Below are 14,548 nucleotides of genomic sequence, written 5' to 3'. Positions count from 1 at the left end.
AAAAGTGTTTCCTGTCTGGGTATCATTTTGGTGTGATGAGTGAGTTATCCTTGCTTATTTAGTTACTGCATCTATTATATTCTGTTGGCTAAAGAATGTAATAGATGCTGTAATTAAATAAATAAGCATGTAGTGCATTATTTTGGGTTTCAAATGTTTGGGGTTATGTTCTTCTATCAGGTTGACACATTTTGAGAGAAAAAGTTATGTTTTGTCTTACTTTAATTTTACAATGAAGCATTTTAAAGAACATAAAACAAAAGGACAAAAAGGAATGATTATTTAATGTCACAGTGAACTGAAATTTATAACTCTGAATATTGTTTTCAGCTGAAAGCATTTTCTATGCCTGATTTTTTCAAAATAAAGTTAAGAAACGATAACTTTCATTTTATAAATACACTTTGGAAAACATTTTTTAAGCAGAACTATGATCTTCAAATATTTTCCCCCCTTCCTTCTTAAATCATAAATAACACATGTGAGCTTATGGAAAGCTATAGAGTTCAGCTACAGTTTTTTCATAAATTAATCAATTAGAAAAATATTTTATTAAATTCAGCATAGTCATTCATAACATATATTTACCAGTTTGGTATCTAATTTCTCTTTTTGCTTATATAATTATATGCCCATTGCACATGTAAGAATGTTGGCCTTGCTTGGAAATAGCTGTTTAATAAATTTTGTGTCTATTCTAGGATCAGTAAATGCTTAAGTGGGTTAAAATTTCTGATATAAGTTAAGAAGTTTGTCTCTATTCCTCTAGAAATAATTTAAACATTAGCAAAAGGTAAATAGTTTGCTAATTGTTTTTTCTAGCCTTTTATATTTGTCTCTACAAATATAGCCAATGTATAGTCGAGAAAAGTATAAACTGATTTTTTTCATTGACATTTATTAGGTACTAGTTTTAAAAGAATATATTCTAGATTCAGAATCTGGCAGAGAAAAAATGGTCAAATCCACATACATAAATCTAATGTTTTCAATTCCCTAATGATCAAGAAAAGGGAAATATTAAACTGTCATAAAAAGGAACAAGCCCAGCCAGCGTGGCTCAGCAGTTGACCATCGACCTGTGATCCCGGAGAGAGCTGTTCGATTCCCAGTTGAGGGCACATGCCCGGGTTGCGGGCTCGATCCCCAGCAGGGGGCATTCAGAAGGCAACCGATCAGGGCCTCTCTCTCATCATTGATGTTTCTCTCTCTCCCTCTCCTTTCCTCTCTTTAAAATCAATAAAAATATATTTAAAAAAGAAAACTTAAAAAATGAGAGGTCCTAGTTGGGTAACTCAGTTGGTTAGAGTGAGTTACCAACTCACTGTTGGGACACATACAAGAATCAGCCAATGAATGCATAAATAAGTGAAACAACAACTCTCTCTCTCTCTCTCTCTCTCCCCTCTCTAAAAACAATAAAAAATTTTTAAAAATGAGAGAAACCTAAAACCATTCACTATTCTAAACAGTCATGGTAATCATACTAAGAAATAGATATTATTAATATTATTTTAGGAAAAGTTCTAAGCACAAATAAACAAATTTGATTGCACCAAACTATACTATATATTAATTTGAATATTAAAAATATAATTCTTCATATAAAAAACAAACCAGAGAGATACACACTTGTAAAGTTATCCAAGAAAGTAACAGTATGCGAATATTGCAGGGTAAGTTTTCCTAAAACCTATTCCAATCTCTAATGTAATAATTGTCTTATTTCAATCAGTCTAGCATCATCTTGTTATTTTCAACATAATTCAGTTTCATCATACTAGTTCGTAAATGTGTACAAATTTATTGTGGGGCAAAATACAATGACATTCTTTTTTCATCTTGCAATAGAATTAAATTTTATGCAATAGAAAAGGGAAAACATATGGAAAATAGTCACTTTTAACAGATGTTTTAATCTGAAAAAAATCAGGTTGGTTTAGAATTAAAAATCAAAGCCCACTGGTTGAACTAAGGCATAGTTCCATCTGTTATTAATGTTTGAGTTACATACTAAAGATGAGATTATTCATCAAGTCTCTCATATACTATGTTAGTAAATGAAATTTTGGTTAGAAATGTAATTGCACAAACTCTGTCCATCTAAGTTCCAATTCATTCCAAACAAGCTTTTACAGTGGCCTGAATTGAATTAAAACAGTTAACAACACCAAAGAGTACTTCTTGATTTTATTAAGAAATGCTTGTATGAAAATCTGTGAACATAAAAGGGAAGCTTTTGCCACCCCATTATGATTAAATAGTAGTCTTTTTCTTCTTTTTTTTCTTTTAAGCAATACATGGTTATGTGAGGTGCTTTTTTAACATAATAAAGAAAAATGGACCTACTTTTGAAATTAAATAAGTAAATAAATAGATAAATGAATAAATAAATAATGTGATATCTCAGATTTATAAATACACAGGTTAAAAATGACGAATAATTGTAAGTACTAGAAAGTGTGGTGAGAATTCAAGTGACCACTGTGAAAATGTACACAAAGCTTATGCCCAAGTGACTGGGTCATAGCTTAAGCAGGACTGCCCATTGTTGCCTGCAGTGTCTTTCACTAATGGTCTGATAATGAAGGGCGGGGGTTGGACATGGAGGTTCTCATAATACTTTATAGCGGCGTGAGCATGGCAGCCGCTGATTAATTACTGCCCTGTTCTCATCTCACACATTAGGCTCCTGAGCAACCCTCACTTTGTCTCCACTATGGTTTCAGAGATGCAGAGCACCGTCTTGGGGAATTCTTCAAGGTGACTTAGTAAAAAATTATTGTTCCACTTCCATAACAGAGGGGATAAATGGTGATGGAAAAAAAGAAATTAAATTAAATTTTAAAAGAACTCTTGGATTCAAACATAAATTTGCAGTAAAGTTTCTGTCTTTCAGATGATTAACATGGAAATTTAAAAATATTCAAAAGATAAAAAATGAGGGGAGTCATGGACATTTCAACCTTAGATTTCATTGCAGGCAGCACTAATACATCTTTATGATTTCAGAAATATTACTAGAGTAAACACCTTAAAAACATGAACACATAAAAAATTGTACCTGTTTTCATTTTTTTTCTTTTCTCAATGGCTTGTGTCTCCCACTCTTTACACCACACTATTTACATACATAACAGTATCTAAGGAAGGAGCCTCTTATTTTTTCAAATTGCACTGAAAAGCTAAACACTGAGCCTAAAAGTAAAAAAATCATCTCCCTATAAATGAATATCTCAGAACAGTGCACGTGAGCATGTGCCTCTATGAAAACTCCCCTCTGGATGCCAGCCTAAGCTTCTCCATATGATCTTTCTCAAAGGCTCCCTTTTAAAACCATCACTACCATTTATTATCTCCCTGTTATATAGACTGTTACTTTTGTTTCATCACCAATCTCTGCCTGTTTAGTAGCAGCCCTGCCACTCCTATCAGATGACATTTGTTTTACTTAATGTATGTAGTTTCAGAAGAAATTATAGAACTGCTATTACTTACTTATATGAAAAAATTCCAGCGTACATTTAGCTGACACTACATCAGCTGCTATTTAGACTGGGCTTAGCTAATGGACTTTTAATGTCAGCGGGGTTACACGCAGTTACTGGCTATTAGCAGAAATGGCTCCTTTCTATAAAAATCACTTTTCCTCAAGTGTGTTGTTTGAACATTCCTTTCCCTAATTTAGTGACTGTCACTGAATGGAAAACAAACTCAAGGACTCTGGAATCTGCTGTTATCTTTAAGACCCTCTTTCTAACCCTGCATTCAGCATTAAACAGGCAACCTCCCTCATTAGCATTTAGACTTGTGATCACAAAACTCTGTGAGGCATTATTATTTACTTTGCCATTCTTAGCAGAGTACTACTCATTTTGCTATGAAAACCTGGTGTCATCCACAAATGTAGGACAGGTATGACAAAGGACAGGCGAAACAATTTTCTGAACCCTAGAATTTATTTGCATCTTTTAAAATCCTAGTTCAGAAATGCCAAGTGATGCGGACACATGGTAATTATTAATATATAGTTATATGTTGTTGCAGCATATAAATATTTACATATTAACTTGCATTTCAATACAATATTAAATATAAACAAGGAAGCCTATATCCCTCTATCCTGAGTGAAGTTCTGTTTATTCTTTCATTAGTAACAACCTTTTACCCCCTCAGCTAACTTCATTTTTGCTCAACTAAATAAAGCTTTCATACATGTAGTGGAGAAATCTATCCAGCATCTGAGAAAGTCCAAGAAAATCAAATGTTCCCCAGCCTGGGAACATAACTCCATTTGATTAAGAAGTTGAAACAAACCATCGCAGAATTCAGGAAAGAACAACACAAGGGGCCTCTCCTTGGATTAGCCCACAGAAGAGGTCACCTCCCAGAGGGTGCATAGAAGGGAAATGATGTCTCCACTGAGAGCACTCAGAGGGGGAATCCTGCGTGGGAATGAAGTCTTTACCTGTGCATGCATGAGAGCTGACATTTTCCTTCAGTCAGCATGTTTAGTCCACTCTGCAGGAAGACAGCAGAAGTCCTCCGTGTGTCTGAAGGAGACCAATGAAAGGGAGACTCCCCCAGTCTCCATCACTGGAGGAGAGGAGGAAATTCGTTCCTACCGGATAGGCCACTGCACCAAGGAGGCAGAGGCATCTCTACTGCACACGACATAAATGACTTAGCAACTGCCAGGGAACAAGGCGCTGTTTGCAGAAAAGTAGGATGTAATTTTTAGTCATGATCCATTGACTAAAACCGCTTTCCTACTCAACGACTACCTTTATGAATTAGTTTTATAACAAAAGTTTTTATTTCTTGAAAGGTTCTTTTTGTGTTTTAAGGCTATTGCCAAAGATATTTGCAAATGAGCTCTCATTTCTAAAACAAAACAAAACAAAAAGATTACACAGACATATGCACACACACACAATTTGTGCAAGCATATATATATGCTCGCAGGGAATTACTGAACTATACGTGTCTACTCCTTGTAACTCTTCATTTCATTAAGACTCTGCCTGGAAATACCTTCCTAGTAAGTAATTCCACAGTTATTTAATTCAATAAAAAGTGACATGTGTATCTTTCATGTGATCATCATTTCTAATAAATCCAATAAACTGGTTACTCCCATTGCTCTGGAAACCTATTTATCCGTAAAACTCTTCCTAGCCATCCTTTCATTTTTTTCATCATGTTATAGTAAGTATACCATACCTTTCTTCACTGTGGTCTTTCAGTTCTATAGAAATATACGTATGTGTGTGTAAATATAAACAAAAATAAATATCAAATAGATCAGTATATAAGAGAAAGATATTGGCAACATTTTAAAAAATGTATACTGACATATTAAAGATAAAACTCCACTTAAGCAAATTCTTTCCCCTGGACAAAGAAAGCAATTCAATTTCTGATGTATAGGTGAGATTTAAATACAATGTTGTTATTGTTATTAATGACAGTGTTTAACAGAGTAGTTCAGAAACTGGCAATGCATTTTATAAAGATCATTGAAGGATTAATTATATATTCCAGAGGAATATACTCTCAGATACTATATATCAGCATACCTCTGATTTAAGTCCAGATTTCTCAAACAAGCACATCCTGCCCAAATAGGTCCAAATAAAATCCAAATGTAACTTCTTTCAAATATATACCTTTTAAATCTGTCCAAATGCTTTTGCTCTGTTAATTAAAATAGGTGCAGATGAAGACTCTATTTAGATAAAAGTTTCAAGTTAGAGGGCCTGTTGAATAATATTATGATGAAATACTGATCTTAGGTTTCTCTTCTGGATAGCACAAATAAATCATCTGAACATGCCTGTTTTCCCTCAGCTTCTAAGAGTGGTTACTGAAATGGGCTTCTGTTTTCCACCAAGCTGCATACTCTGTTGGTGATGGCCATTGGTGACTGAGAGGGAAATGTCTTAGGCTCCTTCCATCCTTGGATTTAATCCATAACACATTTCAAAGCTTACACTCCTTTATTATCTTATGGAGATCCAGAAGGAAGAAGGAAAGTTGCTAAAGAAAATGACAGGCAACATAATTAGAGTGACTTTTAGATTGCTACTTGGTAAACTTGTGCACTTCCACTGCATGGCTATAATGCGTGTATTTGGCAAACTCTTTTAGTCAATGAAGGATAAAATATATCATTTTCCCCTTATCAAAAGCTAAATTCAGATGTCAATGTATTTCAAACAGACATAATACTCAAAGTGAAATTCCCATTATTGACCATGTCTTCCCAATCACAAAGTTTTTATTGCGATAGTAATTTGGTTATTTGTTTGGTATGGATTAGAGATCATACAGGTCTCTAAAAATCACTTGTAATAAAACATCAGAGCTTTCATTATTGACTATCATTTTTAGTTCCTGTAAAAGTTAGAGGATACCACTTGTTAAAGAGTACTCTTTGATTTAAATCTTAAAAAGATTTTTCAGGTTCTTGAAATTTCAAAAAGATATGAGAATTATATAAAGTATTCAAGTTAAATACAAGTAACAAATTTGTGAACTCATAGAGAATAGAATGGTCCCTTTAACTTTAACCTTATACAATAATGTCTTTCACTATGCCTATAATTACAAGTGAATATTATTATTCCACATGTTCTATCACATTGCACTAAACTCCTATTGTCAAATAGAGTGTACATTATGAATTAATTTAAAATGATCACTTTCCTATAAAAATGATATACTTTATACTACTCTTTTATATGTTATATTATTATAAACACCAATTTTCTTGAATTTTGAAGAAAAAAAAACACCTGCATTTCCATGGACATGTATACCCTTATAACTGGGCTGCAAGCACTAATCTGTTTTTATCGAGAAAAACATGTTCATATATAAGGTTTTTCTTCTGAACAGAAAAGAGAGAGAGAGAAGACAATAAATTATTGTTGAGTTCAGGCAGTCCATGATGAAATAATCAATTAAGACATTGACTAAAACTGATAAATGTTACCATTCATCAATAAGCTTGTTAAACGTGCTGAGGGAGTTTCTGTTGTTTCACATCCTCAGTTAGAAGAAGAGATAATACATGTTCATCTACCTGAGGCATTTTTATGGCTCTCATAATTGCTGAGAAATGAAACTAGCCACCAGATTTAAATGACAATGATTAATGAAGGTTAAAAACTCCTATCCTCACAACATTTCTAAATAAATAAGGCTGGTAAGTTTGGAATTAAATTGTATTAATCAATATCCTCTGTTAACATAATTATTTTGAGCCCTCATATTTAAAATAAAAACTCCAACCAGCACATCAATATAATGAAGTCTCACCTGGCTCCCATCACTCACGCTGCACAACTACATTGGCAATAAGATATGGTTATTTAATTAAAAGAGAGTATTCCCCAAAGATTGGAGTTTTCAGATGTTAGACTTCACTTCTGCCACACCAAGCACTTTTGAATCACTGCTTAGGGCTAATAAAAGGTATACTGACATAAGGACAAATATCTGCATATTTGGCACTTTCAAAGCTATAGTTTGCTTTCTAAATTATGACTTCAATTTAATTAATGTCAAAGTACTTTTAACACTACGAACTCTGTGTAGAGAGCTAAGTATGTTTTAAGTTACTATAAAATCTAGAGACGTTCTTCTGGGTATTTCAAAACCTCATACAGAATTCTAAGGGAGCAACTTTTGGGGAGCAGGAATGGTCAAAATCAGAAACCATATTACAACTTCAACCCAAAACTTTTTAAAAATTCTGAAATATAGAACAATATTTTCCAACATTTTGTTTGTAATGAGTCCAAATATTTGTAACATAATATATATTTTAGGTTTTCATAAAAAGGCTGAAATTTTGAGAGCTCTATCCAAATAAAGAGAATAAAAAATCTTACTATCTCTGATCTTGATAGTTTATAAAGGTATTACTATAAAATGTTTTTATTTAAATCTCTAAATTTGGAGATGACAAATATTTAAAATAAGAGAAACTATAAATTATTCAAGTATTGGATTTCTCTTTAAGAACTAGGATAAAAGAGACAGTAGAATTGCAACATTGCTCAAGGTAAACTTATTCCACTTCAAAAGTTACACAAAATAAAGCACTGGATTTCTGTGAGCGCTATTTCAAACATCCCTGAACTAAGTGCCACTGGTGCAATACCCAAGGCCTCAGATTCATGCAGCCTTTCTACACAAATACATAAGCAGTTATAAAACCAAATGAAATACAAAGTCCAAGAAGAGTTCATGCATAGCTTTAAGAAGTTAGGTTAAAAAAAGAGAGAGGGAGTGAGAAAGTTTGGGCTTTGTTACAGCACACCAGGCAACCAAAAATTAAAAGCAGAATGAAAATACTGTAGGAGAAAGATCTGTCTCAATGTAAAAAAAAAATCCTACCTCACAAATCCCTTGTTTTATCATAAAATTTTGCCAAAAGACATTTGCACCGAACATGAAGAAAATAGCAATAACCACTAAAAAAAGTATAAGTAATTAAATGTAAAACTTTCAAAATCTGTTATCTAGATTATTCATGTTATTCTAAATTATGATACTAAAACTTTCCATTGCAAACATAATTTTAATATACAAAAGGTCTGGTTAATATGCTTTTCCTTAAGTCACCCTAATTTTTATATGTTTGTATTGTTTTAACATGTATTCAATTATGTTCTTCAGACTATATGTCCGTATCCATTTTTTTTTAAAGAAAAGCTACTGACATTTTCTAAAGTGCTATTTTCCCCAAACCTTACCTGAAAACATGGGACTTGATGTGTTTTATTTTAATAAAACTTTCTATGTACTTATGAAAAGTTTTCTTTTTTTAAAATATTCATTATAAAGAAAAAAAGTCAAGGGTAGAGCTTATAGCCAGGACCTAACTGGCAGTGACCTGACATAGCATTTTTAGAACTGACATTGGGTTAATTTTCTCAAAGACAGCAGAAAAGAAGAAATGGGACTATGAATGGAGGGACCTTCCACACACACTGTTCAAAGAACCATGCACTGCCCAGGAGTTGGCAGTGATACACTTTGGAGCATTTCCTCAGACAGCTCCATGTGCTGCTTTTGGGGAAGCAGGATCTACAGCCATCCCACTCTGAAATCAGAATTATTCACCTTTGATTTCTTCATCTTCTAGATCTCTTTGCCAGTGGTTTACACAGTTGGAAGAAAAAGAATGCTGCTGTAAATACTTTCCATGTATTAATTCATTCAATCCTAATATGACTTGTAATGTATAATATGATCATCATTTTATATGGGAGGAAACTGAGGCACAGGGACACTAAATAACTCATTCATGGCCAAACACCTAGGAAGGGTGGAGGCAGGATCTTGAGATAGTGGCACTAAGATAACTGGCAGAATGGGCACACACGATTAACAGCCTTTAGCTTGTGCCTCCCTCAAACCAGACCAAACGTATAAGACAGGTGCAACGCAAACTTCTAAGCAAACTCCTCTGTTCCACCCTCAAGTTCCTCTGTGTAGAAATTTTGGAGCCCCCACCACCATTTCCTAGCCTGCCCTATGTTTGCTATCTTTGGATCCTTGAATCCAGAAAGTACTATACTTATGCCCACAGTTATATTCCAGAATGTAAATTATAACTCTATGCTTATAAATCTGTCTTCCCTGAAGGCTGAAAAACTATCTTGTTCAACTTTGTGTCCCCCAACAAATAACACACAGCCTGGGACATAACAAGTGCACATTACTTGCTTGTTAAGAACTTTACTTCTAATACCAACACCATTCAAATGAGCTAGTACATTTTTAATTTGTGAGGAAATGTGAACAGGTTTGCTTTTAACTGCCACAAATACAAAAGTCAGACTGAAAAAGATGTAGGCTAAAATCAGAAGGCAAGAGGGCTGGCTCAATCCCTTCCGGACACTTTCCCGTCATTTTCCTGAAGTGGTTGCAGCCTGTAACTCTAATGTTTCTTCCAAGAGTGACTCCCTCTGCTGCTCCAGCAAAGCCATGGCCTAAATCAGAAAAGTGCTAAATGCAGTGAAGGCCTAACAGACCACACTCTCACTGTTCTCTTCTCAGTAACTGGAGAACTAGCATGCATTAGAAAAGAGTTAATTTTAAGTGTCAACAATAATTATAAATAAGCATACAGGGTATGCCTGGTAGAGCTCATGTCTTGTTCATGTTCATGTCTTTGGGGGATTGCTTAATAAAAGATCAGTATGCATTCTAATCAGCACTACAATGGGAGGTGCTCCAGGACCCTGTCTTGCTGAACTTTGAATCCCCAGAAACTAGAAGGCCAAGAAGTCAATAAATGTGAACAATCTAATGGTTCCTCACTCTTTGCAAGTACTTGAGAAGTTTGTTCTCTGAAGCCTTTTAAGCATTCCCTAAGCAAGAACGCATGGTATTATTTTTCTAAACAAAGGTAAGCTAGCCTACTTTTCCTTATTGCGAATTCCAAATGTGAATTTTTGAATTTACTCTGCTCCTAAAATGGAAAACTATATAGTATAATTGTAATGAAATTCAGTTGTGTGTTTTTTTTTCATGCCAATTGTTTCGTTGTACCAATATGCATATATGCACAAAAGTATTTTTTACTCTCTTTTAGGAAGTATATTATTGTTTTTTAAAAACATTATAAATCAACTTATGACAGTAGAGAATTATCCTAATATGATTAGAATCTTTAGTAATTTTCTCTTCTGAGTTTGGTGGTGTTAACACTCATAACACTAGTTGGTGCTAGATAAGCAGAATATCAATGCTGTGTAGTCCGGAAATAAAATGCATTTATAAAACAGGGGGGCACTGACTCTGAGGCACACTGTTCAAACACACACACACTTTTCCTAGTAAAATCTTTCATTCTTGGAAGTCAGAAACACCACAAATTCCCTGGAGCCAGGATTTCCCAGCAATCCTGAATGCAACAATTAGGCCATAGCCAGAAAGGAGAAAGTTGTTGCCTAAAGCCCAGAGAATGTCCCAAGGACCTGTTTAAAATGACTGCTGTTTTTCTTTAAACCACAGTTACAAAACACAGTGCACTCACAAATAACACTCACTATGTTTTTCCATCTTAAACATCTGTTGTTTTCTTGGCTATCTCTGAAGAGACATATTTCCTAAAACTTCTAATTTTTTCCAGTACTTCTCTAACGAGAGAATAAAAACCGCATCCACATTGTAAAATGCTTAAATTAACTTTCTCATCTTAATTGCATATGTACTGCCATTCATAAAAATAGTTCATTCTGATCTTTGAATCCTCAGCACATGGAAATCATACCTTCAGGGAGCGAGAGCATCTTGTGTTTCACTAGCATTTTAGTCCAAAGAGAGGAGAAAAGACCAGAAAATAGAAGGGAGAGGAGAAGTGACCACAAGACCATGATAAAAATCTGATTCTGGGAAGGAATTGTCATAATGGTTTGATAGTAAACAGGCTGGGGGAATGGAGTAGAGTGATGATGATAGTAGCTGCTTGCTGAAAGCAGAGTCTGGCACTTTCTACATTTTTAACACCTAACAGACAACACAGGAAGAGCTGGTATCAGGGAACATGGAGGCCAACAAAGATAAAAGTGGTGGAACAATGTCTTTCGAAGACTGCAAGATTCAAACATAAATAGTTTATTCACCAGGAACAGAAAGAACTAAATAAACTAAATACAGGAGAACAGCACTGAAATACACACACCCGAGAGAATACATTTTACTTTTCCACTTAAGATCTGAAGGGCAGGTTCAGTCCTCAATCTCTGGCTTGCCTGGTCTATTGGAAGAAAAACAGTACAAGTGCCAAATGCTGTCTCTCCTGGGCATTTTTCTTTTTTCTTTTTGTCTCTTCTCTTTTCTTCTTTCAATATTAATACACTTACAGTCTCTGGCTTATCTTTATTGGTCCGTTTTCCTATGCAGTCTTTTTAATTTGGCTGTAGTAAGCTCTGGGCACAGGCATCAGAACTGTTTGGCATCGTTGGGGACTTTAACTTGTCCTTTCTCCAAACAGTTCTCTCTGGGTCGGGTCCCCCTCCCGGCCACCACCCCAGGCTTTGTGCACCCAGGAACAGCAGGGAATGCCACGGGGAGTCCTGCGGTTGATTCCACAGCTATTCATCAGGTTGCCTACTTAAACTTCCAAACAACCCCCCCTCGGAGGACCCCTGGCTGCCCGCTGCCCTGAGAACTTCTTCACCAATTTCAAGAAATCTACAAGTTCCGTTTGCGTCTCAAGGGAGATGCCTCCGTACAACGCACAGATGAGCTCTGGAAGTACGCGCGAGAAAACCAGGGCAGAACCTTGGCCAGAAGGAAAGGATTTATGAGCCTGGCCACTTAGCGCTGCAGCAGGGAAATTGACTCTCGAAGTAGCTCTGGCTAATTCACAAAGCCTCGCTAATCGCTCGCTCCCCTCGCCGCCCGACCACCCCGGCCTGCGCTCGGCGCGCCCCCACCTCCCCACCTCCCCACCTCCCCACGCCCTCGCCCCCGGCGCCCTAGCAGAGAACAGGGATTGCTGCCCGGACCCCCCCGAGTGTCTAAGCAGCGCCCCGGGACTTTTTAAGCTATCGCTGCACCTTCTCTGCTCTCCCAATTTTTAAAGCACTGTAACCGAGATGATGGGACGCCTGGATTATCTCCGAATGCTGCAGCATTCCTGCGCGCTCACCCCCAGCCTCACCCCCGCGGCAAGGAAAAGCGGAGCCGCATCTCGGGGCGCAGCGACCCCCGCGGAACTGGTCCAAAGGAGCCAGGCTGGCGCTTCGCTTTGCCAGGAGCTTGGGAGCCCAGGTGCCCCGAGAGAAGCCGCGGAGGGGGCAGCGGGGGCTCTGCTCTCGGTCTGCCTCCCACCCAGCTCCCCGGGCTCAGAGAGTGGGAGCTGGGAGACCAGCCCCTGTTCCTTCCCTCCCCCTCACGCAACCTCAACTCCGCGCCGCTCTTCTCTCAACCCCGGTTTTGCCCAGGGCCCCGGACGCTTATTTTCAAGCGCAGACGCGTTAAATTAAAATGTCAGAGTTATAAACTGGCCGGTTACCCCGGGAGTTTCGGGTTTGGTTTGAGCGACCCGTCCATTCTCCCCCGAGCTGCTCTGGGGTTTTAAGTTTCTCTGTCGCCAGCTGGGACGGGGGAGACCCCGGGAGGCTGAGCGCGGGGGCGCGCGCGCCCGGGGCCTGGCTGGCTGGGTGGCTCGGGGCTGCGTGTCCTGCGCGTCTCCACGGCGCCCCGGGCAGCAGCCGGGGGGCAGCGGCGCTGGGAGTCCGCGGTCGCAGCGGACGTGTTTCCTTAGCTGACCGCCCTTCCGCGTCCGGCGTACTCAGAGACACCCTGAAGATCCCGCAACCCCAGACGTGGCACAGCGCGGGGAGCCTGTGGGCATCGGGGTGCATCTATGGCGTGCCACACAGACGCCCGCACCGAGACTGTCGCCACACCTCAGGGTGCACGAAATTCAACAACGTGTGCGTGTGGAGCAGAAAGTGCAAAACATACCCAAGGAGCCCACATGCCCAGAGACAGAGGCAAGTCCACACCCCGTGCGCCCCTGGTCCATCCATGCCCATCTCGGAAGACAAATTAAAAATAATAACCAAAGCTTGCTGACTAGTTGGGAAAGCGGGATGGAAAGGGGTTTCCAGTTGAGCGCAACGAGGCGGATTGAGGAAGCCGGGGCACGGGGGAGGAGGAGAGGAAGCGGGAGCGAAGGGAGGCGGCGCCCGGCGGACCCTTACCTTGAGCGGCCGAGCCGGTGCCGCTGGCGCTGAGCAGGGCCAGGGCAGGTAGCACCAGCATTTGCAGCACGTATCCCAGTCCCAGTCCGCAGCGGGCCGCTGTCGCCCGCAGACTTTTCCTCATCGTCGGCTGAGGTGTGCCGGGGGAAGCACACGGACGGCGAACAGCGGAAAGCCCACTGGGCAGCGGCGGAAGCCTCGCACCGCGAAGCGGTCCAAAGAAATAAGGATAACCGAGCGCCACACTCCACTTTCTCCAAGGGCAGGGGCCAAAAAGGGGTGGAGAGGAGACGCTGAGGAGGAGTTTGGAGGTCCCTCTTTCCCTGCGCCTTCTAACTGGAGGCTCGGTGAACGGCTGCTCTGCCCCCACTCGGGAAGTCCGGGGAGGCGCAAGGCGGCCACCTCGCGCGGCTCCCCAGCAGAAGGAGCAGCCGCAGCTCCGCCGCGCGCAGCCTGCACTGCTCTCGGGTCCCCTCGCCAGTGCCCAACGCACACAGGCACGGGCGGGCGGAGGGGGGTGGTGGGGGCGTAGAAGTAGGAGGAGGCGGGAGCAGAGGGAGGGAGTTGGGCGCAGTGAGGCGCTCCCGTCTCCAATCTCAGTGTTCTCACGCCGCGTGGAGACGTCCCGGCTGCCGCTGCCGTGTAGCCAGGGAGGGTCACCTCTCAGTGTGGGGCGCCTGGGTACTCCCAGGCGAGCGCCTCGGAGGCGTGGAGGGTGCAGCCCAACTCTCCGGGGGGGTAAGCGGCGGCGGGAGCGCGCCCAGCCTCCTTATGTAAGCTCGGCTCGGAGGGGGACGCGCGCCCTGCGCGGG

The 14,548-nt window shown here is 39.7% G+C and overlaps 1 protein-coding gene across 1 annotated transcript in view; it reads right to left on the bottom strand.

Annotated features, from left to right (window-relative positions):
- UNC5C (unc-5 netrin receptor C) overlaps window positions 1–14,052 on the bottom strand; it is a 335,847-nt gene extending 321,795 nt beyond the window's left edge. The window contains exon 1 of the mRNA XM_016206188.2: window positions 13,737–14,052. Coding sequence (XP_016061674.2) covers window positions 13,737–13,860 — 124 coding nt within the window. The 5' untranslated portion in view covers window positions 13,861–14,052. The remainder of the gene's footprint in view (window positions 1–13,736) is intronic.
- Between the last annotated feature and the right edge of the window lie 496 nt (window positions 14,053–14,548).

Source organism: Miniopterus natalensis, chromosome 1 (genome assembly GCF_054644295.1).
Source record: "Miniopterus natalensis isolate mMinNat1 chromosome 1, mMinNat1.hap1, whole genome shotgun sequence".
Lineage (NCBI taxonomy): Eukaryota > Metazoa > Chordata > Mammalia > Chiroptera > Miniopteridae > Miniopterus > Miniopterus natalensis.
Note: the sequence above shows the minus strand (reverse complement) of the source record. Positions and strands in the feature narration are given on the sequence as shown.